This window comes from Furipterus horrens, unplaced genomic scaffold (genome assembly GCF_987537825.1).
Source record: "Furipterus horrens unplaced genomic scaffold, mFurHor1.1.pri manual_scaffold_3, whole genome shotgun sequence".
NCBI classification, from domain to species: domain Eukaryota; kingdom Metazoa; phylum Chordata; class Mammalia; order Chiroptera; family Furipteridae; genus Furipterus; species Furipterus horrens.
The window spans coordinates 156,229,678-156,255,621 of NW_028327173.1; the positions used below are offsets into that span (position 1 = coordinate 156,229,678).

Consider the following 25,944-nt stretch of genomic DNA (forward strand, 5'->3'; position numbering starts at 1 on the left):
CTTAGGATAAATTGTCTGACCCCTGCTCCTCAGAGGGCAAGTGGGCCCCCAGAACAATCCTAATCCACTTAGCAAAGCAAGAGGAGCTGGTGAAGACCATGTTTCCCCAGGCACTGCATCTTCAGTGATGTTGGAGTCTCCTTTACCCCGTCTCTGCCTGGCTGACTCAGCCCTGACCAGTCCTGGGTGCAGAACTCACACAGGACCCTTTCTCAAGAGAGCTTGGAAGGTTTGTTATTACCCACAGGCTGGGAGCACATCCATGGTTTCTGGCTTTGTAGTAATGTGGATGTGGGGCAGGAGGAGGAAAGCCATGTCTCAGGGGCCCTAATAGGAGAATCCTAGTATCTCCAAGGTCCCATTTTCTAGGGATTAAGTGGAGTGTCGGCCAAAGTAAAATTATCCTAAGCAAACAGGCACAAAGAGAAACAGGTAACTAACCACATGCTAGATATTCAGTTCTCATAGGCAACGTTACTGCCAGTCAAAAGGAATGTCACTGATGGAGGAGCACGTTTCCCACCCAGCGGAGTGAGTAGTTAATAATTGAGTGTTTACTGAGCATCTACAGTATGCTTGATGTCATTCTAATGGGAGGAAAGGGAATGGATCTGTGAAAGGGGCAAACAGAAAAGGGATGAAACAGCCCCTACTGATAAAAGCCTATCTGGTTAGAAGCCGGAGTAAAGCCAAAAAATGTGTGCCAACCACCAGCCATACAGTGATGCTGCTGGACTCACAAGGGAGCAGCCAGTGGGAATCAGGGTCTTTGGGGAAGGCTAGGCAGGACTCTGCTGGGATTTGAGGTCCCAAGCAGGATGAACCAATAGGAGCATTCAGCGCCCCCGCTGATGACATGAAATGGCCAGGGCTTGCTCACTTGACCTGATGAATGCCTGGACCTTTGGCTGATCTTCCTGTGGGGCTGCAGGAAGGAGATGAAGAATTTCACCACCACACAAGGCAAGCCCCACTTCCTGTTGGGGTTTGCAGATTATTATCACCACTTCTTGACCCAAATGTGAATTCCTGCCTTTCCCAGGGATGAGCTGAGCCCAGCTTCAGACCCTCGTGAGGGACTCCTCCAACATCTGTAGTCTAACCCTCAAGTACAGACAGCTGGGCCCACATTCGAAGCCCTGTCTCTGCAGTACAAGGAATCTCAGTCAATGGCAAGCTGATTATCAGCAACTGGGAGCTGTTTCTAAAGGCTAATTTGCATGCATATAATAATAGCAATTTGCATAATTAAGGAGAGTGATAAAGAGTATGCAACTGTCTTTAAAAAATAGTATTTGTTTTTTAAATTTTTTAAAAGTATTTTTATTGATTATGTTGTTACAGTAGTTCCAATTTTTCCCCCTTTGCTGCCCTCTACCCAGTACCCATCCCCAAAATGGAATTTAAGTTACCAAATAGGTAGATCCATTTAAATTTCAGTAGCTGTTGCCTAAATCCCTCCAAAGAGACAGAGTATCCCCTTATGCTTCCATCAGTAGAATACCAGAGTGCTGCTTTCTTGACATGCCTGTGATGTGTGCTCTATTAGGTGTTTTTTTTACTTACAAACCTAAGAGGTGAAAATAGTATGTCACCGCTCCAAAAAGGAGATAAGGAGAGGGTTACCATCCATTCCCAAAACAATACACACTCCCAGCCAGGGGCCCTCTGGCCAGCCCTCGTCACTGGTGGTGGAAGAAGCATGTACTGACTTCACAAAGTGCCTACTGACGAACATGTAGGCTGCTTGAATGTTTTGACCGTTCATAGTGTTCCCATGAGCATTCTTGCCCAGACATCTTTATATACCCGTCCTACAAGTGAGGTTCCTAATTCATAGCACTTTCTAATAGATAAGGCCAAATTATATCTTATGTCTTTTTAGTTGGATTTAAAACCAGCTCATGTCACCTGATACTAGACTAGGAATAAGTCCATTATTTTTCTCCTGGGGCCCTTCCTTGCCCATGAATTGCCCAGAAATCCCATGAGTTCTACTAATTCACTGAGACTAGTTTTGTGTTCAGAGAGGGATCCAGAAGGCCTGGTCAGGCCACTGGCAGGACACATTTCAGCTGTCTTTTCTCCCATCACTACTGTTTGTTGTCAGTGCTGACAAGTCCCCATGCAATATGATATGTCCTCATCCATTGCTGCAGTGACCTTTTCACTGGGGAGGTGACCCTGACATGCCACAGCATTCCTCCTGGGGAGGCGATGCCAGCTCCTCAGTGACATAGTGACCAAGGGCACACGAAGCCTGAGCTCTCAGGGCACTGTTCTTTATGTTGCACTCAGGGTAGCAGCTGTCCCCCTAGAATGTGTCCTCCAAGCTAGTGTAGCTGGGTTAGAAGGCTTCCCGCTGGTGCTATAGACTTTCCTGTGCCCCACCCACCCTCTTCCCAACGTGTCGGATGCTCACATCCTGAACCCAGGTTAACAACTGGTTGTCGCCGTCTCTGAGGGCAAGCTCTCCTTGGGAGACGATTGATGTGCTTTCTGACTTGAACCCTATCTCCCCCTTGAAGTTCTAGGCCTGGAATCAGGCGTTGTTCTCTACACAGGAATACAGACAAAAGAGAGAGCAGGTTCTGCTCCCACACTGCTTCCATTCTTTGGGAGCAGGACCAGGCAATAAACAAAGGCATACACAGGCAAGATGGTGTTGGACAATAATAAGTGTCACAGAGACAAAAAGCCAGGTGGGATGGTGGGGAGTAGCTGCTGGGACTCCTTTCTGCTGCGGAGTCAGGGAAACATCCTGAGGAGCTGACATTTGAGTTCAGGCCTCACTGAAGATGTGGGCACAGGCCCTGGCTGGGTAGCTCAGGTGGTTAGAGCATCGTCCTGATATGCCAAGGTTATGGGTTTAATATCTGGTCAGGACACATACAAGAATCAACCAATGAATGCATCAATAAGTAGAACAACAAATTGATGTTTCTCTCTCTCTCTCTCTCTCTCTCTCTCTCTCATCAATAAATAAAAAATTTAAAAAATACAAGTGTGGGCACAGCATACTAGGTACAGCAGAGACCCTCCCATGATAATGGCCAATGTAACTGGAGCAGAATGGGGGGTTGGCCTCCAGGAAGGACCCCACTACAGATAGATCATGCCAGCACCCCCAGGATAATGAGCTCTGAAGCCTCTTCCAGCATCCGCCTTTCTCCAGCCCTGAATTAAGGTGGAGGAAGCCCTCTGTACCAAATGTGACTCCTTAATTTGACAATCCAGATTTTGTGACTTTCAATTTTGGATTTTTTTATTGTCATCCAAATTCTTCATCATTAGTATCAGGAAAACAAATGTTTCTGACTTTCTTGTGGCCACATCTCTGCCTACCTATGTTTCTTTCTCCTTGATACAATCCTACTTAGCCCACATATGTTAAAAGAATATTCCCAAGTGATATTCCTGAGTGAAGAATAACAATTTCTTGGTAAATATCTAAATTGACATTTAGGATATAAATGAAGCCAAAAGGTCAGGAAATGAAATCTTCATCATAATTTTTTTTTTTTTTCACAAAACCTGGGCCTGTCCCAGACCACTATGACTATAAAAGAGAAACACTAATTTTCCCTATTGATGTTTCTGCTGTTTCAAGCTCCACCTCCTGCTGTGATTCCCCAAGGCAGCAAATGAAGCATTGTAAAGTCTTTAAGAGGCCTTTCTCTCAATGGGCAATTATACATTTTTTAGACAATAAATTTTGTCCCTGATGCAGCTAATTACATTCATTTATGAAAATGACTGAAAACAATGAATTGAAAATTTTTCTATCTGGTTCCATTAAGACAATCATCAGAGTCATAATAAATAGGATAGTAGACCTGGAATCAGAAAACCTGGACTTGAGCCCAGTTCCTCTATGAGCTGGCTGTGTAACCTTGAATAAATGACGCCACCTCTCTAAGCCTCTAGGTTCTTATCTGTATAAAAGGGAAAGTAATAGGGCGCCATATCCTTTGTCTCGGAGAGTTGCTGGTAGGGAGGGAAGGGTGTGCTTTGCAGAGTGGCACCTGCATGTTCCCAGACATGTTTCCAGTTCTTAAGGTGGGGGTGACACATATGTGTTTGTTTTTATTATTCATCTTTAAATTGTTCATACACGTTTTATTGTGATGTGTATGATATATTTCACCATAAATTTCTAACGCAGGCAGTAAATACTTGTTGACAGACTTGACAAAAAGGAAATGCAGTCGGAGTTTTCTTCTGGCCCTCCTAGCAAACAGAATAAACCGAGACAGGAGACAAAACAATTTCTCCCATCAAATCAAAACATGTTCTTTTTAAAAGAGTTAAATTGAAAGAGTGAAAATTTTGAGTAAAACAGAAGGGCATATCATACTTGGTACAGCTCCCTCCCACCTGGCCCTCCATTCCTCCTCACTTGAGGTTTTTTATATTTTCCTCCAGAAATAGTCTGGAAAGCCAAAGGGAGAATCATGAAAGTGGCAAGAGAGAAAGAAGCACATGGAAGCATTGGTGTGTGCACCGTTTTTTTTATGTAAATGGAAGCACGTTTCTATATGTTGCTCTGTACTTGGCATGTTTTCATTTATCTTGGAGAACTTTCATTATCAGCCTTATGGATTTAAATTCATTTTTTTTCCCACTCTATTTTTTTTTATGGGGTTATACTACACTTTATTTATCCAGACCTCACTGATTAATATTTAGGATGTTTCGGGTCCTGCTCTCACCCCCATTTCTGCAACAACCATCTTTATGCTTACACCTTCTCACACGTATGAGTGCATCTGTAGAGTAAATCCCAGCGTGTAATGGATGGACCAAAAGGTAGATCCATTTAAATTTCAGTAACTGTTGCCTAAATCCCCCCAAAGAGACAGAGTATCCCCTTACGCTTCCATCAGTAGGATACCAGAGTGCTGCTTTCCTGACATGCCTGTGATATATGCTCTGTTAGGTGTTCTTTTTACTTACAAACCTAAGAGGTGAAAATAGTATGTCATCATTTGGACTTATTTCTTTAACTCTAAGTGAAGACCAGGCAGGCTTTTCTTTCTCTGAACTTCCATTTTGGGTCCATTGCCCATTTTTCTTTTGGTTTCTTATCCCTTCACCTATTGCTTCCCAATGGCTCTTTAAATATATGTCCTTTGCAATTATTTTTCTAGATTTGTGTTTCCCCTTTGTTTTTGCTTGTAGTATTTTACCTCTTCAGAAAATTTTAATTATTAGATAATCAAATGTATCAATTCTACATATAGTACGGGGGTTGTTTCATTCCTAGAAAAGTCTTTCCTATTCTAATGCCATCATAAATATTTTTCCCCAAGTTTGCCTCCAGTATTTTTACCAGTTTCTACCTTTAATTTTTTTTATCAATATCATTTAATTACTGGAATTTATTTAGCATAAGAAGTGAAGTAGGGATTCGGCTTTTTGTTTTCTCCCATGATGTCTACTCTATTTCTTAACTAATAAGTTTTCTCCCCATAATTTTGAAATGCCATATTTTGGAGGTCTAAAATTGCTGTATCTAGAAATTGAAAAGTCATGGATGGTAAATTGATAAATTAACTAAGTCCTTCTTAGTACATTCAAGGAACCATCAAAACAACGGCATAGCATGTGCAAATCATGTGCTGGGTCCGGTTCTAAGTTTGTTGCATGTATTTGCTCATTTAATCCACATAACCATGCTTTAAGGTGGTGCTATGAGCTTGATTTACAGACAGGACACTGAAGCACAGAGAGGTTTAGTAAATTGTCCAAGGTCACACTGTTCTGAATGGCAGTCACGATTTAAACACACGCAGTTTGGTTTTAGAATCCATGCTTCTATGCACATACTCTGCTCCTCCATGAAATGGAAAACACTTCGTGTGTGCTTCCTACATGCTGGGCACTGTTCTAAGACCTGCACATATAACGATCTGATATCCTCTTCGCAGCAATCCTAAGAAGTAAACATAACTACTCTCTCCATTTTACAGATGAGCAAACTGAGGCATAGGGTAACTAGAGGACAGACAAAAAGGGAGGGGGGAGCAGTGTGAGGTGGGTCCAGAGAAGGAGGAATTTTGCTCTGTCTTTAGAGCAGCAAGGAATCAAAGAAGTGTTTGAATCAGGACTAGTCCCGTCAGATCCGGTTTTTGTGAAGCTCACTAGGAGCAGTGTAGAGAATGGGTGGGGGCAGGGGCTCCACCGTGGGTGTGGGGGAACAGGACATCAGGCTAATCCCACGCTGAAGATTACTACCCTGGGGGCCAGGGACAGAGCTCAAGCTCATTTTATAATATGAGAAAACTACAGTGTCAAGAGGTTAAGCACCTTGCCCCTACTCACCCAGCTAGTAAGTGCGTGCTCCTAACCACTAAGCCTGTTGACCCTCTTTAGTTAGGCTCACAGACTGAGACCTTTAGACACAGGGGAGCCGCCTCAGTACAGCCTTGAAAATTGATTTTGGCAATTCCTTCACCATCCTCTGTCTTCTCAGAATTTGATAAAAATCAAAGAGATTCTGCTGACATTGTTGATAGATGAGCTTCTGATATCAAATATCAAATATCTTTTAAAGGTTTCTTTTCTGTCTTTAGTTAACTTTTCCTTCGACTTCTGCATATTCTCCCGAAGGTATTTTGTGAATTTTTATAACTGCTTTCTTCTCATCTGAATAAAGGGCAAGTTCATGGCTCAGTGCCTACTCTGCCGCCAGTAACTCAGCCTCTCTCCCTGCAGATCCGAGTGATGGTGGACCTGTGCAACAGCACCAAGGGGATCTGCCTTGCAGGTAGGCGGGCCGGGCCGCTGGCCACAGCTGCTGCCGAGGCACACAGGTGTGCTCGCCAGGGGGCCGGGCAGAACAAACACCTAGTGATGCTTTAAGTTATAATGATACATGTTAGTTGCTTTTAGTGGGTGTTTTTAATGGGGTAAACCTCAACTGTAACATAATTATGAAAAATAATATTTTCAATATTGCCATAGAAATAGAGCCATGAAAAATAACAACGTCTTGGGTAATTAGAAACATGTGGTACCTTGAACCGGTGCCATAGATGCTTAGTTAGTTTTCAAAAGGGAAAAGAAAGACAGGAAAAGACCTGTAAGTGGTAAGGGTTCTCCTACCGGAGAATAGCGTTCTCTTACCCCAAGAATTTCCCTACATCATACATATACGGTGCATACGGCATGAATGCAAAGCTCTAGAAGCAAACTGCTAATTAGTCGAGACAACGCTTTTTATGAAGAGCGGTCTGTGTGGTGCCCACTGTGTGCTAGGTGGAAATGGCAGTTGGGCACATGCTGACCCCTCTACTCCGTGATTCAAGGACAAATAGACAGGAGAGAGGGAATCCACCTCAAGACAGAGCAAACCTTGGGACAAGGAATGGCTGATGAGTCCTGCATCTCACCTAAGTTTCCTGACTTCAGAAACTGGGAGCAAGGAATTGGTGTGTCCCCCCATCCCCCACGGGCCTATAAAGCCGGATTCCAGACACTGCATTTCCTGCCTCTAAAGAGAGGATAGCATTCTGAGGAAAAAAAAAAATTCTTGTTGCAGTAAGAGTCAATTATGGAGCCCTGGCCAGGTGGCTCAGTTGGTCGGTCGGAGCGTTGTCCAGGTCAGGGAGCTTACCTGTGTTGCAGCTTGAATCCCCAGTCGGGGCGCATACAGGAGGCAACCGATTGATGTTTCCCTCTCACATTAATGTCTCTCTCCCTCTCTTTCTCTCTTTTCCTCCCTCCCCTTTTCTCTTTCTCTAAAAAATCAGTAGAAATATCCTCAGGTGAAGATTAAAAAAAAAAAGTTTATTAAGGGATAAATGCATACTCCTGCGGACTTAACAATATAACCAAAGTCTAGGTCAACTTCTGAAGCTTTGTTGGACCACCTCAGCCAGTGGCCATAGGCTCTGGGGAATCCCCACTCACACTTTACGGGCACCCAGGGCTGCACTGAGGGGGGCTGGAAACCCTGCGCAGTGTCTGTGGAGTAGTGAGAAGCTCCCCCCTTTTCCCCAGTATTCTCGGCGGGACCTCACATTATCTGTGTGTGGTAGGCGCTCCAGGGGAGTTTGTTGAGTGACTGAATCTGGGGTTTATGTAAGTGATTGAATGGGGGTGGTAGGTTGGTAAGAAAGACACCTCCCCGAGGAGCCCTGAGTCCAAGTCTGACTCATTCACTTAGTTTGGCCTCAGAGAGAAAAGCTGTAGTCCGGTGGCTTCTTGGTAAATGCTAATTGAATTACTCAGGTCACATTTCAGCCCTCACAGAAAATTAAGTATCTTCAGAACAGCTTGGTCCTTTATTCTGAAACTCTTTCGGCTTAAGCACCTTTCTCCCGCCTCTCCAAGTCCCTTTTAGAGTGCCCACGTGTGACAGTAATGAGCGCTAGAGAAATGCTCAGGTGGATGGAATTACAGACACAAAAGCGCTGTTGAGAGGCACAGGAAAAACCTCTTCCTTTTTGATTTTCACAGTGATAGAAGGAGAGCCGTGCTATTCAGTGAACGCGTGATGGACATATTGGGACCACTTCGGGGAGATTGATAGCAGGCGGGGGATTGCATCTGCACTGGAGGTTATTCTTTGGCACCTCAAAATGCTTTTCAAAAACCGGCACCTTCTCCTTTCACACTTATCAGCTTGAAATTGGGCCTCCTTTTACACAGAAAGCTCTTCCATTAGAACTTTGGTGTGAAAAGTACAAGTTACAAAGTGAGAAGGTGCCTCGGGATAGGCTGAGCTTCCAGGTTTGGGGGTGGGAAGGTGACAGGACTGAACTGGCAGCTTCAGGGGAGCCGAGAAAGCCTTGGTCCAGAGTCCCCAGGAGATGCAGGCAGGCAGGGTTACCAGGGCAGACCCCGGGCTGGGGCCTGAGACAAGATCTAGCTTTACACTGGGTTCATTTTTTTTTTGAAAAAGCAGGCACTTGTGACCTGAGGCTAGTCCAGCTATGACCATAAGGCTGCATTCCTGTTCCTTTTCCTGGACTCAGCTGTGGTTGCTATGGGAACAAGGACAGATACTGTAGTGTTGTGCATCCTGTGACATCTCAGGTAAAGATGAAGGCAATTCACTAGCTACAGTACTTAGTGGGTCGGCTAGTGTGCAGTTTGTCAAACAACGCAGGCTTTTCTGGATGCATCTTACCCAGGAGCCCAGATTTCCTTGGAACCCCAGAAGCATATCTTCATGGAGAGCAGGTGTCTTGCAGAAGGCAGGCTTTTGGGTTGTCCTTCACTTTCAGTGGCCGCCTCATATGGACTTGGAAATCTCTTAAGCCATGGCATTGCTGAGCTGCTGGCCAAGGCAGTGCTCATTCTCCTTGCAGCCAAGTGACTCCAACCCAGTGATGACACTTGTCACTACTCCCTAACCTATATCCAGGCAGACATCAATAATGAATCCCAGTTGCTGCTGAGCATGGCCTCATGTCACTCTTTTCTGGCACTCCGGAAAGCTGTACTAATTGAGTGGAATTGAAATAAAGCCTATTTGCCATCCCTACTCTAATTTTTTAAGGTTGCCATGTGCACAGTGCAATGTTGAAATGCACCAAATAAATGGGATTGAATCAAAGCTGCAGTTTATTTTTAAAAATTTTTATTGAACTTATTAGGGTGACATTGATTTTTAAAAATTATGTAGAGTTCATGTGTACAATTCTTTAACACAAAGCTGCGGCTTAATGGGAGCATGTGATGAAAGAGACCTTTCCGAGTCAGGTGCCTCAGGACCGGCCCAATAGCTGGTGGTGGGGTGGCTCTAGAGGGTGTGCCAGCACTCACAGGGTGGGAACTGAGACCTCAAAGCTGTAGCCAGTGAAACTTCTGGTAAATGGATGAACAGGTCATTCTCAGCTGGAGCAGCTGACATCGTTTTATCCAATTAGTCAGTTGTTAGAATCAGGTCCAAGTGTGAGAGCTTGGGCCCTCTCAGGCCATCCCTTCAGGAGAACCATGCATGTTTGATTCCCAGAGGGAAGGGGAGACCCTACCTCCTCTGGCCAGGGCTCCTGTCTGGCCCTGAAGTGGCGGCTGGCATGACCCCTGAGGCCCAGAGACTCCTCTCTGGGGTAAGAAGTGGGAGGGTCAGGACTCCAGACTCCCGCTCTCGGGTGTGCTCCGGGCCTGGCATTCTCAGGTTTGTGAAGTTGCATCTTTCACTAGTTCCTCCTCGAGCAGCAGAACCAGACCTCACTTTCTAAGATGTTGCTATTTGAGGGTTTTTTGGCTGCTTTTTCCCCTTTATCAGCAAGCCTTTGGGAAATGTGTGGCCACTTCCTCTGTGATCATTGCTGTGCTAAGCAGGTGCCCTGGGCCATACTGTAACAGAACCCCTGGGCTGCTCCACTTGAAAACAAACCCACGGGCTCTTTAGTTAGGGGTCCGATTGCCCGCCGCCAGAATTACAACTCTGAATATTATAGTTGAGTGAAAATTGTTTATTTAACAGTTACACATATCCATGCCTCCCCTCTACCGAACCTAGCCAGTTTTAGGAAGGTCAGAAACACCGTTCCCCTACTTCCTAGGCACAGTTCAGCTTTACCAGCAGCTGCCAATCACTCAATCTGATTGGGGAGGTCCTTTCTGTGCTGTGGTGCCCTCCAGCTCTCAATGCAGGACCGCCTGGATTCTCAGCCTCCTTGCAAACTGTCTTCTTTCTGTAAACCGAGTGGATCTCCTCTCCTTCTCCAGTGCACCCCTGCGAACACCCACCAGCGAGGGAGACAGCCCCAGAGCGTGCCCCGCCCCCGAAGTGTTCGCAGCTGCCTATATATCCCTGACTGCGTCCTCTGACGCAGTGGGTGTTGCCAATAGTTCTGACCATTCACAGAACCCCACGTAGGCTCTGTGTGCTTTCCATACCATCACCTGGTTCAAGACTCCTCCCATCCACCTGAGGCCTTGGAAGCATCCAAGCAATTTTACATAATGAAAGACACCAGCCATCAGCCTCAGGCATGTGGAGGCATTCTGAAAACTGCTTCCTTCTTGCCAACCCCCAGCCTCAAACTCCAGGGATTTTTGGACTCCTCTGTTTCTGTAACAATACAACACCTGTTCTGACACTGTCCCCGGTGGAAAGGGCAGTTGGAAACAAGAGCCCTCCTCTGAGATCTGGAATGGCCTTCGTGGGAGGAGCCAGGCGGGCAGGTTTTCCAGGGACCCACAGCTTTAGCCACTGACCAGTGCATGCCCTTGAACACAGGAATTGAGCCTTGTACTTCTTTACCATTCATTCCTCATAACTGTGGTGCCTGTATTTCCTGTTTCATAGAAGCAGGACCCCACTAGAGCTTATTTAGGAAAAAAAAAAAAAAAACACCAGATGTGGGGTTACAAATTATTATAAAGATAGAGGGGTGTATTTGTTAAGATAGGCTAGCCCACGCTCTGGTAACAGTTAAATCGTAAAATCTCAGTGGCCTAAGACAGAAAAGGTTTTTTCTCTCTCCACGAAGTCCTGCAAGGTTGGGCTGCTTAAAGGGGATCCAAGCTGCTGCCCTTTTGTGGCTCCACTATTTCAATACCGGGCACTGCGGTTTCCTCCAGGGCGGAAACAGAGGACCAAAGGTGCCTTCAAGGGCCAGGCCTGGAAGCATCTCACCACCCCCAGCTGTGGCCAGAACCCCACCTTCACCCTGCCCCCACCCCACCTCAAGGAAAGCTGGGAAATGCAGCCTCTCTGTGGGCCCAGGAAGAGGACAATGTAACTCAAACTGGTGACACAGAGCTTGCTTCTTCACAAGGACAACTGGCAGAGAGATCGGGAGGCAGAGAGGGCAGCCGGGCGCGGGAGGAGGAACGCCACCAGGAGCCCATGCAGCTCCTCTCTGTCTGACTCTCTTCTCTCGGAAGTCTGGCCTTTTGTAATTTACTTATCTTCCTCAGCAAGGCCATCCACAGACCTCTAGTTTACAAGCAAGGCGCATGGTGGGTCAGTTTCTCTTTTCAAGGGGAAAAGAATCTAAGGGCTCAGCTCCTATGGAGCATCCAGCCAATTCTAATGGGCTCTGCCCAGGAGAATGGGGTGGGGAAGGCAGAGCCAGCAACATCCCTTGCAAGGCCCAGGGCACCATGAAAATGCAGGGTCTTGTTCCAAAGCAGGAGAAAGGCTTTCCACGGTCTCACTTGCAACCTGCCGTGATGGGGCTTTTTTGTTTGCTATTTAATATTGGACTCTCTGAGGCACAGGCTACCCACCTATTGAGTATATACCCTCCCGGGCACAGGGCACCCCACATGTGACTCAGGCTTGCAGGGCACACCCCCAACCCCAGCCTTCCCTGGGCGAGTGCGCCCAGGTCCCCACTGGGATGGAAGGTGGCAGCGGCCACCCATGGGGCTCGGAGTAGGGAGAAAACCTGCTCCAGGGAGGCAGGAAGGCGGAGAAGCACCACATTCGCACCGAGGCTCTAAGTCCCTGGAATGTGATTTGAAGAATCTTTTCTGCAAATACACTGAGTTCTAAAGAAAAGGCAAGGGGTGGTTCCTTGCCAGTATATTTTAAGAGGGGGAAGGTGTTTTTTGGGGTGTGGAGCTGGCTTTGCCTTCTTCTGCCTATAGTTTATCATCTGCATTTCTTTTTCTATTGTAGGACCACCTGGCCCACCAGGTAAGAGGCCCTGGGTTTTCCTGATTCGTAGGGGGCTAACTCACCAGCATCACTTAGAAGGGACTGAAGTGGGGAAGCGGGAGAGCCTAGAGGCAGCCCGACTATCACTGTGTCCCCTCCCCCTCTCCACTCCAACCAGGAGCTGTCCTCCCCCTCCCACTGGAGAACCTGCCATCGCCATTCCCCACCTGTCATGGCTTCCATGAGGGCAGCAAAGGCAGAGAAGGAAGGGAAGAGGCGAAAGGGTTGATGCCTGCCCAGTTTCACTGGCTAAAGGAAACCACCTTAACTTTAGGGAAGAGATTGTTTAACTGTTCTTGTTTCCCGTGTTCTGGCGCAGGACCTCCAGGAGATAACGGGTTACCAGGACATAACGGATCAGACGGACAGCCCGGTCCCCAGGGCCCAAAAGGCGAAAAAGGGGCAAATGGAAAAAGAGGGAAAATGGGTATTTTGGCAACTCCTTTGCTATCTTTCTTGTTGCTTGTCTGTTGCTGTGTTTTGAATGGGCTGAAGTGTGTGCAGTGGCTATAAAGTGTTGCATCTTTGCATGAAAGGTGGGTTCAACCCTTGCCTGGAGGTTGCCATGTTGGGGGGCCCAGGGCATTCTTTCTGCTGTTGGCAATGGTTTATCTCCAACTCTTGAAGCAGTCCCCCTGGGAACTGATTCCTCAGACACAGACGGACAGATGAGCAGGAGCTGGAGTCCCAGGGTGGGGACTCCATGATGGCTGGATATGCCACGTCTGAGACCCTTCAAGGGTCTGCTCCTGCCTTGCCCTCCCACTGCCTTCCCCTGCCCAGGAACTGTTTGTGTTTGATTGGACATCTGCTGAGCAATGTCAGCCCCTGGGTGTCCTGGCTGAAGGAACAGCTGGAATGGTTTGAATGAAATGGCAGCATCCAGGCCTCCCTGAGACCGGCGCTCAGGTTGCAGGGTCCCATCTGTCAGGGTTCCCTGTCCAGGGGTCACATGATGATTACAAAGGTGTGGCTGGTGTCTCTGAGAGACTTCCTCTGCCCTGCTGTGAGCAGAAGCATTGCCATCACCTGAGCAAAGGCCCAGAAGCACCAAGGTGTCAGGCGTGTCCCGGGACCACGGGGACAGGGGCTGATGAAGGGCCTGGCAGGAAGCTGGGAAATGGGCTGGGGAGGTTCTAAAGGGCTCTGAGCACCAGTCCTGGGGCGTCATGGAGAAGGCCTGGGCAGAGTCACTGAAGAAAGCTGGCATACGCATGGTGAACGCTCACACGCAGGGGATAAAGAATGTTCAGGAAGCTTCTAGAAAGGCCTGGCCCTCAGCCACAGTGCAGGGTGGAGGCTTCATCACAGCTTCTTGTTTATTTTCCATCTCTTGGCTCTGCTATTCCAACACACTTGCACAGGCCCTGGGCTAGAAGAACTACTAGGAAATTCTTCCAGACAGCACAGTAAACCCTTCTAGCTCTATTCCCATGGCAATGTAAGTGAGAGCCAGTGGAGAGGGAGACAGTTGTTGAGGGGCTCTGCCACTTGGTAAAACCTACATGCTCATGTTCCCAGGGGCCAGCCTCTGTGAAAAGGGGCAGCTCAGTCCCCAGAAGGCCAGCAATTACAGCCAGAATTACAGGCAGTTACAGATCGTTACATGTCGGGTAGTAATTATAATTATAAATGAGCATCAGTGTTGAATAATGATGACCGTCAGTGTGCAGACGTTTGGTTTATCCCAGGCAGCCCCCAGAAATGTGACCCAGTCCTAAGGATCCAGCATTGAATACTGGGAGGGGCAGCTGTGAGGGTAACCCACAGTGCCGGCGCTGGGAGCGGGCAGGTGGGAGAGGTGTGGTTTTCCAAATGGGTCAGAGAGAGATAGGTGGCTCTGCAGAGTAAGCTTGGCTTGTAGCCCACCAGCCAGTGAGGGTAGAAAAGGACAAGTTCACGCGTTTAGCATTGCATGTTTAGGTGGCGGGTACTGTTCTAGATGCAGATCCAGAAATGAAAAAGCTGGTGAAACCCCTGCCTTTATAAAGCCTACATTCTGATCTAGACAGATGAACAATAAACAAGATAAATAAGTAGACTGTATTGTCTGTTACATGGTGCTAAGTGCTAAAGAGAAAAAATAGAGCTAGGAGAGGGGTGGGAAGTGTGTGAGGGTAGAACAGGGAGCCATGGAAGACCCCCTGAAAGGGGAGCTTTGAGCAAACGCCTGGAGGAGGTGAGAGCAGGAGTCCCAGGGGACCTGGGGGAGGCAGTTCCAGCAGAACACGGAAGTCCAGCTCAGCCTTGGAGTCTGAGAAGCTGCAAGGAAGCCAGGGTGACCAGACAGAATGAGAGGTAAGAGGCCAAATCAGGTTGGCCCTGGGCATCTGAAGAGTTGTGGTTTGCACTCAGAGCAAGACAGGGAGGATTTATAGCAGAGGAGAGACTGCCCTGTCTCATTGGTGAACTGATCACGCTGTGGAAGGAGGCAGCAGGACAGAGGGAGGAGGCTTGGAGGGGGACAGCAGAGGATGGGTGAGAAGGTGCTGGACTCTATCTATGGAGCTTGGCCAAAGCCTCTTCTCCTGGAGATCCCATAGGAACAGCAGCAAAGACACAAACCTTCCCAGTGAGGGCGGCCCCCTGGGGTCAGCAAAGTTAGAACTCAGAATAAGAAGTTTCCACTGAGGTTGAAGTTAGGACGTGAGTCCCCAGAGGCCCCGCAGGGAGCCCTTGCCCTGGGCCTGGGGAAGTGGAGATGAACCACCCTTGTAGAAGGGTGTACAAAGACAAAGGCTGTCTGAAGAGTCCAGCTCTTGGAAGGAGGTTGGTGAAAGCATTCTCAGCCCCGGGCCAGCTCAGACTCTAGCCCCAACTGTCAGGCTCTAGAGGAAGGGCTGTGCTGCCCCCAGCCACCCTCCTGAAGGCCCCAGGGCTGTGCTTTCCCACCCTCCCCCTCCGCTCCCTACCTGAACCCTGAAGTGAATGTCCATCCTACCCAGCAACCAGCTTTCTGGCAGGGGGACCAGAGCTGGCAGCGCCGCAGAGGGGAAATGTCTTTATTCTGAGAGCAGTGAGAAGTCACTGAAGGGTTTCAAGTAGGAGACAATGACACGATCAGAGCTACCTTTAGAAACGACTAGTGCGACTGCTGCGCGGGAACACACCGAAATGAGCACAGAGACAAGCAAGAGTGGAGGCAGGGAGACAGGTCAGAAGCTTCTCAAAATGCAGGCTGAAGGGATGGTGGATGGATATACAGAAGAAGGGGGAGGAAGGCACACAGACAGACTCAGGGCCAGAGGGTCTCTGCCTGCCTGCTCTTTCCTAAGGTGGGAACCCTGCACTGACTCAGGTTCAGGGACACAGTCAGGAGCTCAGCGACGGATGTGCTGAGATTGAGCTATCAGGGGAGGAGATGTCAGAGGCCTTGGAGATGCAGGTCAGCGGTCAGAGAAGACCATGGGGCTAGAGTCTATATCAGGGAGTATCAGAGACCATGGACTAGTGGGCATGGGTGCACGGAGATCCTGGGCGCACAGAGAGCCTGGGTGCACGGAGAGCCTGGGCGCATGGAGAACAGAGGAGCAGCAGCATCTCCTGACCAAGGAAAAGTGAGCCTCTGAGTGAGCCAAGGACAGCTCTGAAGAGAAGAGAGTGGAAATGCTTGTCAACAGATATTTATTGGATAGGTTCCAAATAGTACTAGGGAAATAAAACAGATGCAGCCAGCCCCTATTCTGGAACTTTCCATTTGATTGTTAACAGTCAACAATCTAATATATCTGTAATCACAGCATGAGATACACGTTTGAAGGAAACAACAGAGTGTTATGAGAAACACTAGCCCGATGAAATCAGAGTTTCAGAGCTATAGCCTAACAGTTGTTTGCAGGGGGTTGAAGCATCCAAGTTAACCCTTCTCAGTTCCTGACCTTAGTCATGCTAAGCACAATGGAGGCCTAGCGTGGAGCCAGAGCCTGATGCCTTGGTTTGAGTTCTGGCTCTTCTGTTTACCAGCTGTGTGCCCTGTGGCACGTTACTTAGTCACTCTGTGACATGGTTTCCTCATCTATATAAAGAGAACGATAATAGTATCAACTTCATAGCATTGTTAGGAAGATTGAGTGTGTGTGTGCGTGTGTGTGTTTATGTACATAAAACTCATATACGTGGAATATCTATGGCACTTGGAATAGATCTTGACACATGGTAAGTACTATATTAGTGTCAGCTCTCATTTCCAAAAATGGGGAAGGAGAAACTTGGTTTTAAACCAAAAGGAAATCTAAGTGGAAATACCTATATTCATTTGAAAACACTGACTTAGATTTGGAGAGAAGAACTGAACCTAAAAGAGACTTAACTGTTGTCCTTTTGCAACGGGCATCTCCTATGAAGTTTGACATTCTGTTGCCACAACACCAAACATTTTCTTTCCCTCCATCTGTCTCGCTTTCTCGCCTAATAGTTAATGCTGCAGTGTCTTCTCTAAAAAGCAAATCCTCATAAAAACAGAAATGAACACCCTCCTCCTTATCCATCCCAGTCTCAAGACTGGGTATTGTCAACACCCTCCAGTCCCCTCCCCCGACCCGCAGTCTGTGACAGATGGTCCTGCCAAAAATAAGCCCTCCTTCCGCACCGCCCGCTGTGAAGATGTTGGAGTTGACCCCTACAACAGCACACACCTCCCAACTCGAAAGCTGGTAAGACGGTTTGTTTTGAGTGGGCGCCCCGAGAAGGAAAAACAGCAGAGAGCCCTTAGGCGAGCAGAGTTGGGCCTTTCTCCTCTGGCAGAATGTGCTGCCTCCAGGCCTGGCAGGTGATGAGGGACAAACAATGCCAGAGTCCAGGCGACACAGTAGGACAGTGTGAGCACAGCTGAGTAGGGCGGGTAGAAAGGACCACACACTGGTCTTCTGGTGGTGAATGAGATGAGGTAGTAGTGCACTTCTGACACCAGGGCACGGCCAGAGAGGTTTTATCAACTGAGACAAAGGGGAACTTTGTCAGAGGCAGTGGTCACAAGCGGGCAAAGACAGAACATTTTGTATAAGGACCAAATGTCCCCCACCCTTTCTTGCTTTTTCTCTAAATTTTATTATTGTATTGGGGTAGCATTGGTTAAATAAAATCATATAGATTTCAAGTGTACAGTTCTATAATACATCATCTGTATATTGCATTGTGTGTTCACTACCCCAAGTCACATCTCCTTCCATCATCATTTATCCTTCCTTGACCCTCTCTTACCTCCCCATACCCTTCCGCTCTACTAATTACCATCCTGTTGTCTGTGTCTATGAGGGTTTTTTTTTTTTTTTGCTTAATCCCTTCACCCATTTCACCCAGCATCCCTAGCCCCCTTCCTTCTACCAGCTGTCAGTCTATTCTCTGTATCTATGAACCTGGTTCTATTTTGTTTGTTAGTTTATTTTCATTAGATTCCACATATAAGTGAGATGATATGGTACTTGTCTTTCTCTGACTGGCTTATTTCACTTCATAATACTCTCTAAGTCCATCCATGCTCTCACAAAAGGTAAGGTTTCCTTCTTTTTAATGGCTGAGTAGAATTCCATGTGTAAATGCACCACAGCTTTTTTATTCATTTATCTATTGATGGACACTTGCGGTGCTCCTAAATCTTGGCTATTGTAAATAGTACTGCAATCAACATAGGGATTCATATCTTCTTTCAAATTAGTGTTTTGGGTTTCTTCAGATAAATTCCCAGAAGGGAAATCTCTGGGTCATAAGGCAGTTCCACTTTTAATTTTTTGAGGAACCTCCATACTGTTTTCCACAGTGGCTGCACCAGTCTGCATTTCCACCAACAGTGCACTAGGGTTCCCTTTTCCACATCCTCATCAATACTTGTTATTTCTTGATTTATTGATGATAGCCAGTCTGACACGTGTGAGGTTATAGTCATTGTGGTTTTAATTTGCAGTTTTCTGATGACTAGTGACATTGAGCATCTTTTCATATGTCCATTGGCCATCTGTATGTCCTCTTTAGAGAAGTGTCTGTTCAGGTCCTTTGTTCATTTTTAATTGGTTTGTGTGTTTGGTGTTGAGTTATGTTAAGTTCTTTAAAAATTTTGGATAGTAACCCCCCCATCAAATGTATTATTGGCAGTGAGCTGTCTTTTCATTTTGATGGTGGTTTCCTTTGTTGTGAAAAACTTTTTAGTGTAATGTAGTTGCATTTGTTTATGTTTTCTTTCCTTTCCCTTACCTGAGGAGATATAACAGAAAAATATTACTATAAGAAATGTCTGAGATTGTACTGCCTGTGTTTTCTCCTGGGAATTTTATGGTTTTGAGTCTAACACTTGTCTTTAATCCATTTTGAGCTTATTCTTGTGTGTGGTGCAAGAAGGTGGTCTGTTTTGTTTTGTTTTGTTTGCACAGATCTGATTTGCCCAGCACCATTTATTGAATAGACTGTCTTTACCCCATTGTATGTTCTTCCCTCCTTTGTCAAATATGAATTGACCACAAAGGCATAGGTTTATTTCTGGGCTCTCTATTCTGTTCCATTGATTTTTATGTCTGTTTTTATGCCAATGCCATGCTGTTTTTTATTACTGTGGCCTTGTAGTATAGTTTGATGACAGGTGGCATGATTCCTCCAATTTTGTTCTTTTTTCTCATGGTTGCTGTGGCCATTCTGGGTCTTGTGGTTACATATAAGTTTTTGGAATATTTGTTCTAGTCCTGTGAAATATGACATTGATATCTTGATAGGAATTGCATTGAATCTATAAATAGCTTTGGGTTGTATAGACATTTCAATAATGTTAATTCTTCTTATCCTTGATCTCTTGAGTTTGGTGCTCCAGGAATACACCATACACCCCCACCCTTTTTAAACAAAAGCTTAAAAATGATCATGCACACCCAGATAAGTATCAAAACACAGCTTTAAGCAAAGGTCTTTAATATCTTTAGTTTAAACACCCACACCCATTGGGGCTGCCTTACAATGGCTGCATTACAGTACGAACATTTTCCTGTTTCACACATGGCCTTTTTGGGGAAGGAAATTATGGCCGTAAGAGGAAAGAATAAAAGAAAAGAAGGGAAAATAGGATGCTGCCGAAAGGCTTTTTGTGACTACAATAAACACCTGAAAGAGAAAACCCTGAAGTAATGAGAAGATACCATTTCCCTGAGCTTTGCTAAATCTGGGCATGTGAAACCTTTAAATGGTATCAGTTTCCTTGGTGCATTGTGCTGGCTGGACTCTATGGCAACAGACTGTCTTTTGTGTCCTACAGATAATGTGCCAAATTGCCTATTTAAAATACTGACAAAAGAACGTCTTCTCATGCAGAGGTCTCCAATTAAGGGCTCCTTTAAGTGAGAAAATCACTTTCCAGCAAGATGTCCTGATGGGCCAGGATGGCTCAGACCAATGGTTTTCCAGTGCTGTTGTGAGAGATGTATCAGGAGCCATGACCCACCTGAGAGGAAAGGTTTGCCCGTGTTACTGAATCCATCGCAGAGCAGATGCTGACAGAGAGGGGAGGGGCTTTTGCTCTTCTTCACATTCTCTTCTACTGTGTCACAATTCCTCATCTGCGCACGAAACCCACCCGCGGTCACAAGCAAGGAACCCAAGGCCTCTGACTCCTGGCTGCAGCTGAATTTCATGGTTTTCACTGAGACTATTTTATGGTTGGCTGAAATCTAGCACATGTTCCTTTGTTCACTACATTTTCTAATAGTGATCAACATTTTAAGGTTCTTTCATACACTGCTGCCTTCCTTGGAATGGTCTGTATAGAGTCCCTTGAGTATGGAGAGCAGAAACCATTTGAATATTTATCACTCCTCTGGCATAAAGGAAAAGGGACTAAGAGCCCCAGATTGATGTTTTGGGGAACAACTGCCTTCAGTGCCAGTGCAGAGCATTCGAGCACCATCTGCGATGTGATGTGAATGCAATAACCTCCCCAGATGTAAGATGTAAGAGCCAACTGGGTAGTGTAGAGAGGCTTTAAGGATTGGATGGAAGGTTGATCTAACTGACCTCTAAGGTGCCTTCCAATCTGGAATTCCATGGTTCCCTTGGGACAGTTACGTTGGCTCCTCTGGTGTTAGCAGGCAGTGAGCGTAAGGGTAGTCCAGGTTTGATATTACAACTGGAGGGAGGATTATTGTAATGCCAGAAGGATGACCATTAGAGAGTGGGACCACCCAAGTTGATGGGGCACAGGAGAGGGGTGAATGAGCAGCCACTTAGCCAGATCCTGTGAGAAGAGGCATGAAGACTGACAGGGTACTTAGAAAAGGCAGCTCTCTTGGTTATAGACTTTGAGAGGAATCAAAGTTTCGCTTGCTGTAAAACATGCCTCTGGCTCTTTCCTGTTGCTTATAATCTCTGCCACTTTGAATACTCTCTCTGTTGAACAATATTTCCAGGAGGCCATCATCAAAATGAACAGAGGACTCCCTGCAATAGAAGATCATGTGAATTGATCCATATCTGGCAATACCTTTGCACAGTATTAGGCAATCACTTCCCTTCGCAGAGCCCCAGTGTCTCTGGGAGCTTATGAGGTCGAGTAGCTCTTTTATAAATTCCTTGAAAATTTCTACATAAACAATTATGTCACCTGCAAATAAAGATCATTGTAATTCATCCCTTCCAGTCTGCCTTTTATTCCTTTTTCCTTGCTTTTTTGCACTGGCTAGGATCTCCAGTAGAGGGTGAAATGAAAGTGATGAGCGTGGACACCTTGTCTTGTTCCCGACCATACATAGAGGGAGAGCATTTAGTCTTTCACCATTAAGGATGATGTTAGCTGTAGTTTTTTTATAGATGCCCTCTTTCAGACTGAGGAACTTTCCTCTATTCCTAGTGTGATGAGAATTTTTATTAAGAATAGGTGTTGAATTTTATGAAATTTTTTTTCTACATCCATTGAGATAATCATATGATTTTCTCTTAAATTGTTAATTTGCTGCATTACCTTGACTGAATGAATCAGTTTTGGACTCTGTTCTGACATGCAGCTGAACTACTTACAGATCAGTGTAATCCTTTCAAAGCTTATTTTTAAGCATTGTTATGATGGACCCATGGCCACCTCGATTCTCAGGCTCATTTAGCCCCACTACTATGACAAGACTTTTCCAAGGACTCTACCCAATACCCGGCACTTTCTGAGGTCTCTCCACCTTGATGGGTGGGAATGAGAACTTGCCCTGTGCAGGCTCTGAGAGTTGTGTAGTGAGGTGCTTTCTGTCTGTTCTTTTCCCTGTCTTGCATTCTGCACAGATCATTACTCAGCCAAGAACTCAAGTCCTGAAGTTCTTGAGCTCTTTCCACATAACTACCTCCTCCCTCATAGCCTTTCTCACAAATTCTAGCCACCTCTGTGTCCCCAAGCTCTTGTTCTAGTCTCTTCACCATAGCAAAATTGCCAGGCTCTGTTTGGGGTCCTGCTCCCTGTGCTGCTGTCTGGAAACGACCCACCAGCAGTAAGCTGTGCCCGTCAGATGAACCTAGTTCGCTTCCTTTCTCCCAGGGATCAGAAACCTGTGCCCTCCATAGAGCGGTGCTGAGATGGGTCACGGCATACAGCTCAACTGTTTCTAGCTGGGTATGGTATGGCTGCAAGTCCTATGCTGATGGCTCCCCAGGAGCGAAGGCGGAGATTTCACCCACTGCAATTTGTTCCCATGATAACTATCCATCTTAAGCCTGTCCTTGTTTTGATCTTTTAATTAAAAGCGTTTTGCATTGGACTGCCACAGAAAGGAGCATTGATGATGGAGTCGGAAGATCTTTGCTGCTCACTTAGCAGCATCAGTTATAACCACTATAAGACTTAGTTCCAATTTCTAAAAATGAGAGTAAGGACAAGTCTGCAGCCTCTATTCCAATATGTTGTGAGTAATCAACCAAATAATGCAGATGACATCACCCACTGTTATAACACCAAGTCAACCCCTCACAGTACTCCATCCAACCTGCATGCATGGATCAGACTTCTGATCAAGCCTTATCTTTCTGCTCTTCTTGTGACTGTCCCTCTTGTGGTTCAGTCATCCCTTCAGACTGTTGTTGCTATCAAGTGTCTCTGAAAGTATTCCATCAGAGCCACTTGGAAATATTGTTCTTTGATGATGGCTGCACTGCTGTCCTAAAACGGTTGTGTGCGTTAGGTATTTGGTTTCTGAAGCTGCTTCACTTTTAAAGTACACGGTATGATATCACAAAGTAGTGTGTCAGAATTTCTTGCACAACAGGCTAATATATCATTGTTCTTCTCAGGGCTACCTGGAGCCACAGGAATTCCAGGGCAAAAGGGAGACCCTGGTGAACTGGGCTTGTCAGGAAACGAGGGCCCAGCAGGGCAGAAGGGTGAAAAGGGGGACAAAGGGGACGTGTCCAATGATGTGCTCTCCACAGGTAAGAGGCTGGCACTTGGACCCTCTCCCAGGGTGAATGGACCCAGAGGCCTGCCTGGGTTTTAATAAAGCAAGGGCTGCTCTGGATCTTCTGTCCTTGTTTGCCTTATGTGACCATCTGTTTGGTGTCATGTTTTAGAGTTCTGTGCTTTCAAAAAGGAGGAAACGGTGTATGTCACCCCAATGTTGGCAAGACCAAATCTGGGATCTAGGCAGAAATAGGTTAGGTAATTCAGGTGTAAACATTGTGCTTGGATTAAATCAGGATGAAGGAAGCTGCCTTTTCCCAAATATCTATTAAATCCAACACAATCCAAAATAATACACGTCAGCAAGCAATTTAACACACCCCAGAGAACAACGGACGAAAGCACAGGCATTTTCCTTGCAGTCAAGATAAAGCCATCCCCAGGCCCTTATCATAAGCCTTTGACATGGAGAACTGGGCAAACACGGTTGCTGATCTTCTTTTTCCATTTTCCAGCCCAGATTAAAAGGGGATAGTTGGTGTGTATGGGGAGGAGATGGAGGTGCCGTGAGCCACAGAAAGACACCCACATAGTGGAAAGAGTAGGTGACAGTTGATGACCGCAAGGCAAAGAATTTTAAAAGCACAATACTTTGGAGACTATTTATGTCATAAAAACATAACTATCCTACTCATGTATTCAATAAACACCTGTTGAATATCAAAAAGCAGCATTTATGAATGGGGGCTTTGCTAAGAGCTGAGACTATGAATATCAAAATGTGTAAGACATGACATCTGTCCTTAAGAAGTTATGATAGGTGTTCAGAATAGTGACCCTGAATCATTTGCCCATTTATCCACTGAAAATGTACTGATCACCTGCTATTTGCCAGACACTGTGCTAAGATCAAAGCATCAAAGGAAGATCAAATTATATTTAGCATGCTTCATTTCATAAATGGGAGGATGCTCTGCAAAATGCACAAAATTTAAGGAATGTTTTGACAGGGTAATATATGTGAATATACTTTGAAAATATAAGATCATGGTACCCTTCAGTTATATGGGAAGTCAGTGCACCCAGAGTACAGCCTTCCCCTGCACTGCTGTACACGGCAAGCGTGATGACAAACCATTCGGAAAAGCAACCTCCCTGAGAGTACATGCTCCAGACCCGGAGTCCCGGCCAGAGCTGAATGTGCCCTCCGGTCAGAGAACAGAGAAGGCGTAGTAGGGCTGGATCATGTCTGCCCTGCCTACAGATCTCTGCCCCTTCTGGAGTGACTGGTGCTTGCCCACTCTCAGGAGACCGAGAAGGTTTATTTGGTCTGACTGGGAAGAGGCAGCTAAAGAGACCTTAGATCAGGTGGGTAGAACCAAAGGACTGAAGAGCCCAGCCTAATGTCATCATTATGAAAGTTCTAGAACCAGCAGCCCCTGCAGAGGCCTGCACCCACATCAGCCACCTGAAGTTAGAGGAATGGCTGCCTGCGGGTGTGGAGGGGTTCCAGCTGTCAAACACCCACCCCAGTGACCTCAGTCATTCTCAAGGGAGTATGAGACTCAACTTGGAGACAGAAAAACAGGCTCAGCAGGGTTCAGCTGCCCACTCAAGGTCTTGAAGCTGACCAAGAGCTCCTTATTTCTTCTACCACACAGAACAGTGCTTCTCATACCTGGTTGCACAGTAGGAGAAATACAGATGAATGAAGACAGTCATGGGGATATAAAGTACAGCATAGGGAATATGATCAATAATATTTTAATAACTATATGGTGTCTGATGGCCCCTAGACTTATATAACTTTGTAAGTTATATAAATATCTAATAGAATGTTGCACACCTGAAATTAATAGGATATGTCAACTGTAATTTTAGAAAATTTTAATATATTTTTTAAAAATCCAGATAACCCACCTCACTCCAATTCTGATCTAATTGGTCTGGGAGGAAGCCCAGGCATAAGAATTGTATTAAAGCTCCTGAGCTATTCTGCTAAGCAGGCAGGGTGGGGTCCACATGGCCAGTGATATAAGGATGAGTTCTGGAGTGAGAGACACCTGAGGCCGAGTCCAGCCTATTCAGGTTGTGACCTTGGGCAAAACACTAAACTTCCCTAAGACGGAAGTCATTGAGAGGCTACTTCATAGAGTGGTAGAGGGTAGTCACGAGGAGATTTTAAAAATTCTTAGCACAGTTCCTGGCACTTAGTTGGACCTCAACCCTTGCTGTGGGGGCTTCCTCAACTCGGGGTGGGCAAGTGCGAGAGCACTGTGGGAGAGGCTGCTCAGCGAGCCTCCCTGCGGGCTCTCTTTTCTCTTTGTGTGAAACCCAGCTCAGATTATGGCTCCTTAATCAGTCCCCCCCCCCCCCCCCGGCTTCTCTCTCTCTCCAGGTACCAAAGGTGACCCAGGCCCTCCCGGCCCACCTGGGCCTCCAGGCCCTCCAGGTCCCCCAGGGTCGCCTGGAAGAAGATCCAAAGGTCCTCGGCAGCCAAACATGTTCAACGGCCAGTGCCCAGGTCACCAACCCCTGCCCTGAGGACCTGCCTCTTTCATTAGTGGTCCCAACTCTCAGGCTTCACCCAGGCTTTGTGACCAGATTTTTTAAACAGAGGGATGGGATTGTATCCAAAGCCAGATTTTATCTCAGGAGTTCCCCTTTGCAACATATTTGTGGGAGGCCTGGGCAGTCTGTCCCGGGGAGGAGGACAGGTGGCAGGTTAGAATTGGGCTTCACACACCCTTCCCCCACTTCTCTCCCTTCACTTACCAGACGACTCCTCTTCCTCGCCAAATCCACCAGCCCTCTCCTCTGAACTGGTCTCAAAGGCTAAACTGTTCACTTTGGGAGCATGATGGGGAAATTCAGATTGGTCAGCTCCCCACGAATACTATAGTACTGCCATTGCCAGCACAAAGCTTCACGTGCCAACAGTGTGCCTGGCACGGTGCTAAGTGCTTAGTGCATT

The 25,944-nt window shown here is 46.4% G+C and overlaps 1 protein-coding gene across 1 annotated transcript in view; it reads left to right on the top strand.

The window, feature by feature from the left end:
- Nucleotides 1-25,944, top strand: part of GLDN (gliomedin) — a 50,882-nt gene that overhangs the window by 16,683 nt on the left and 8,255 nt on the right. Inside the window, exons 2-6 of the mRNA XM_090270599.1 lie at nt 6,718-6,769; nt 12,590-12,607; nt 12,948-13,055; nt 22,865-23,002; nt 25,369-25,494. Coding sequence (XP_090126725.1) covers nt 6,718-6,769; nt 12,590-12,607; nt 12,948-13,055; nt 22,865-23,002; nt 25,369-25,494 — 442 coding nt within the window. The remainder of the gene's footprint in view (nt 1-6,717; nt 6,770-12,589; nt 12,608-12,947; nt 13,056-22,864; nt 23,003-25,368; nt 25,495-25,944) is intronic.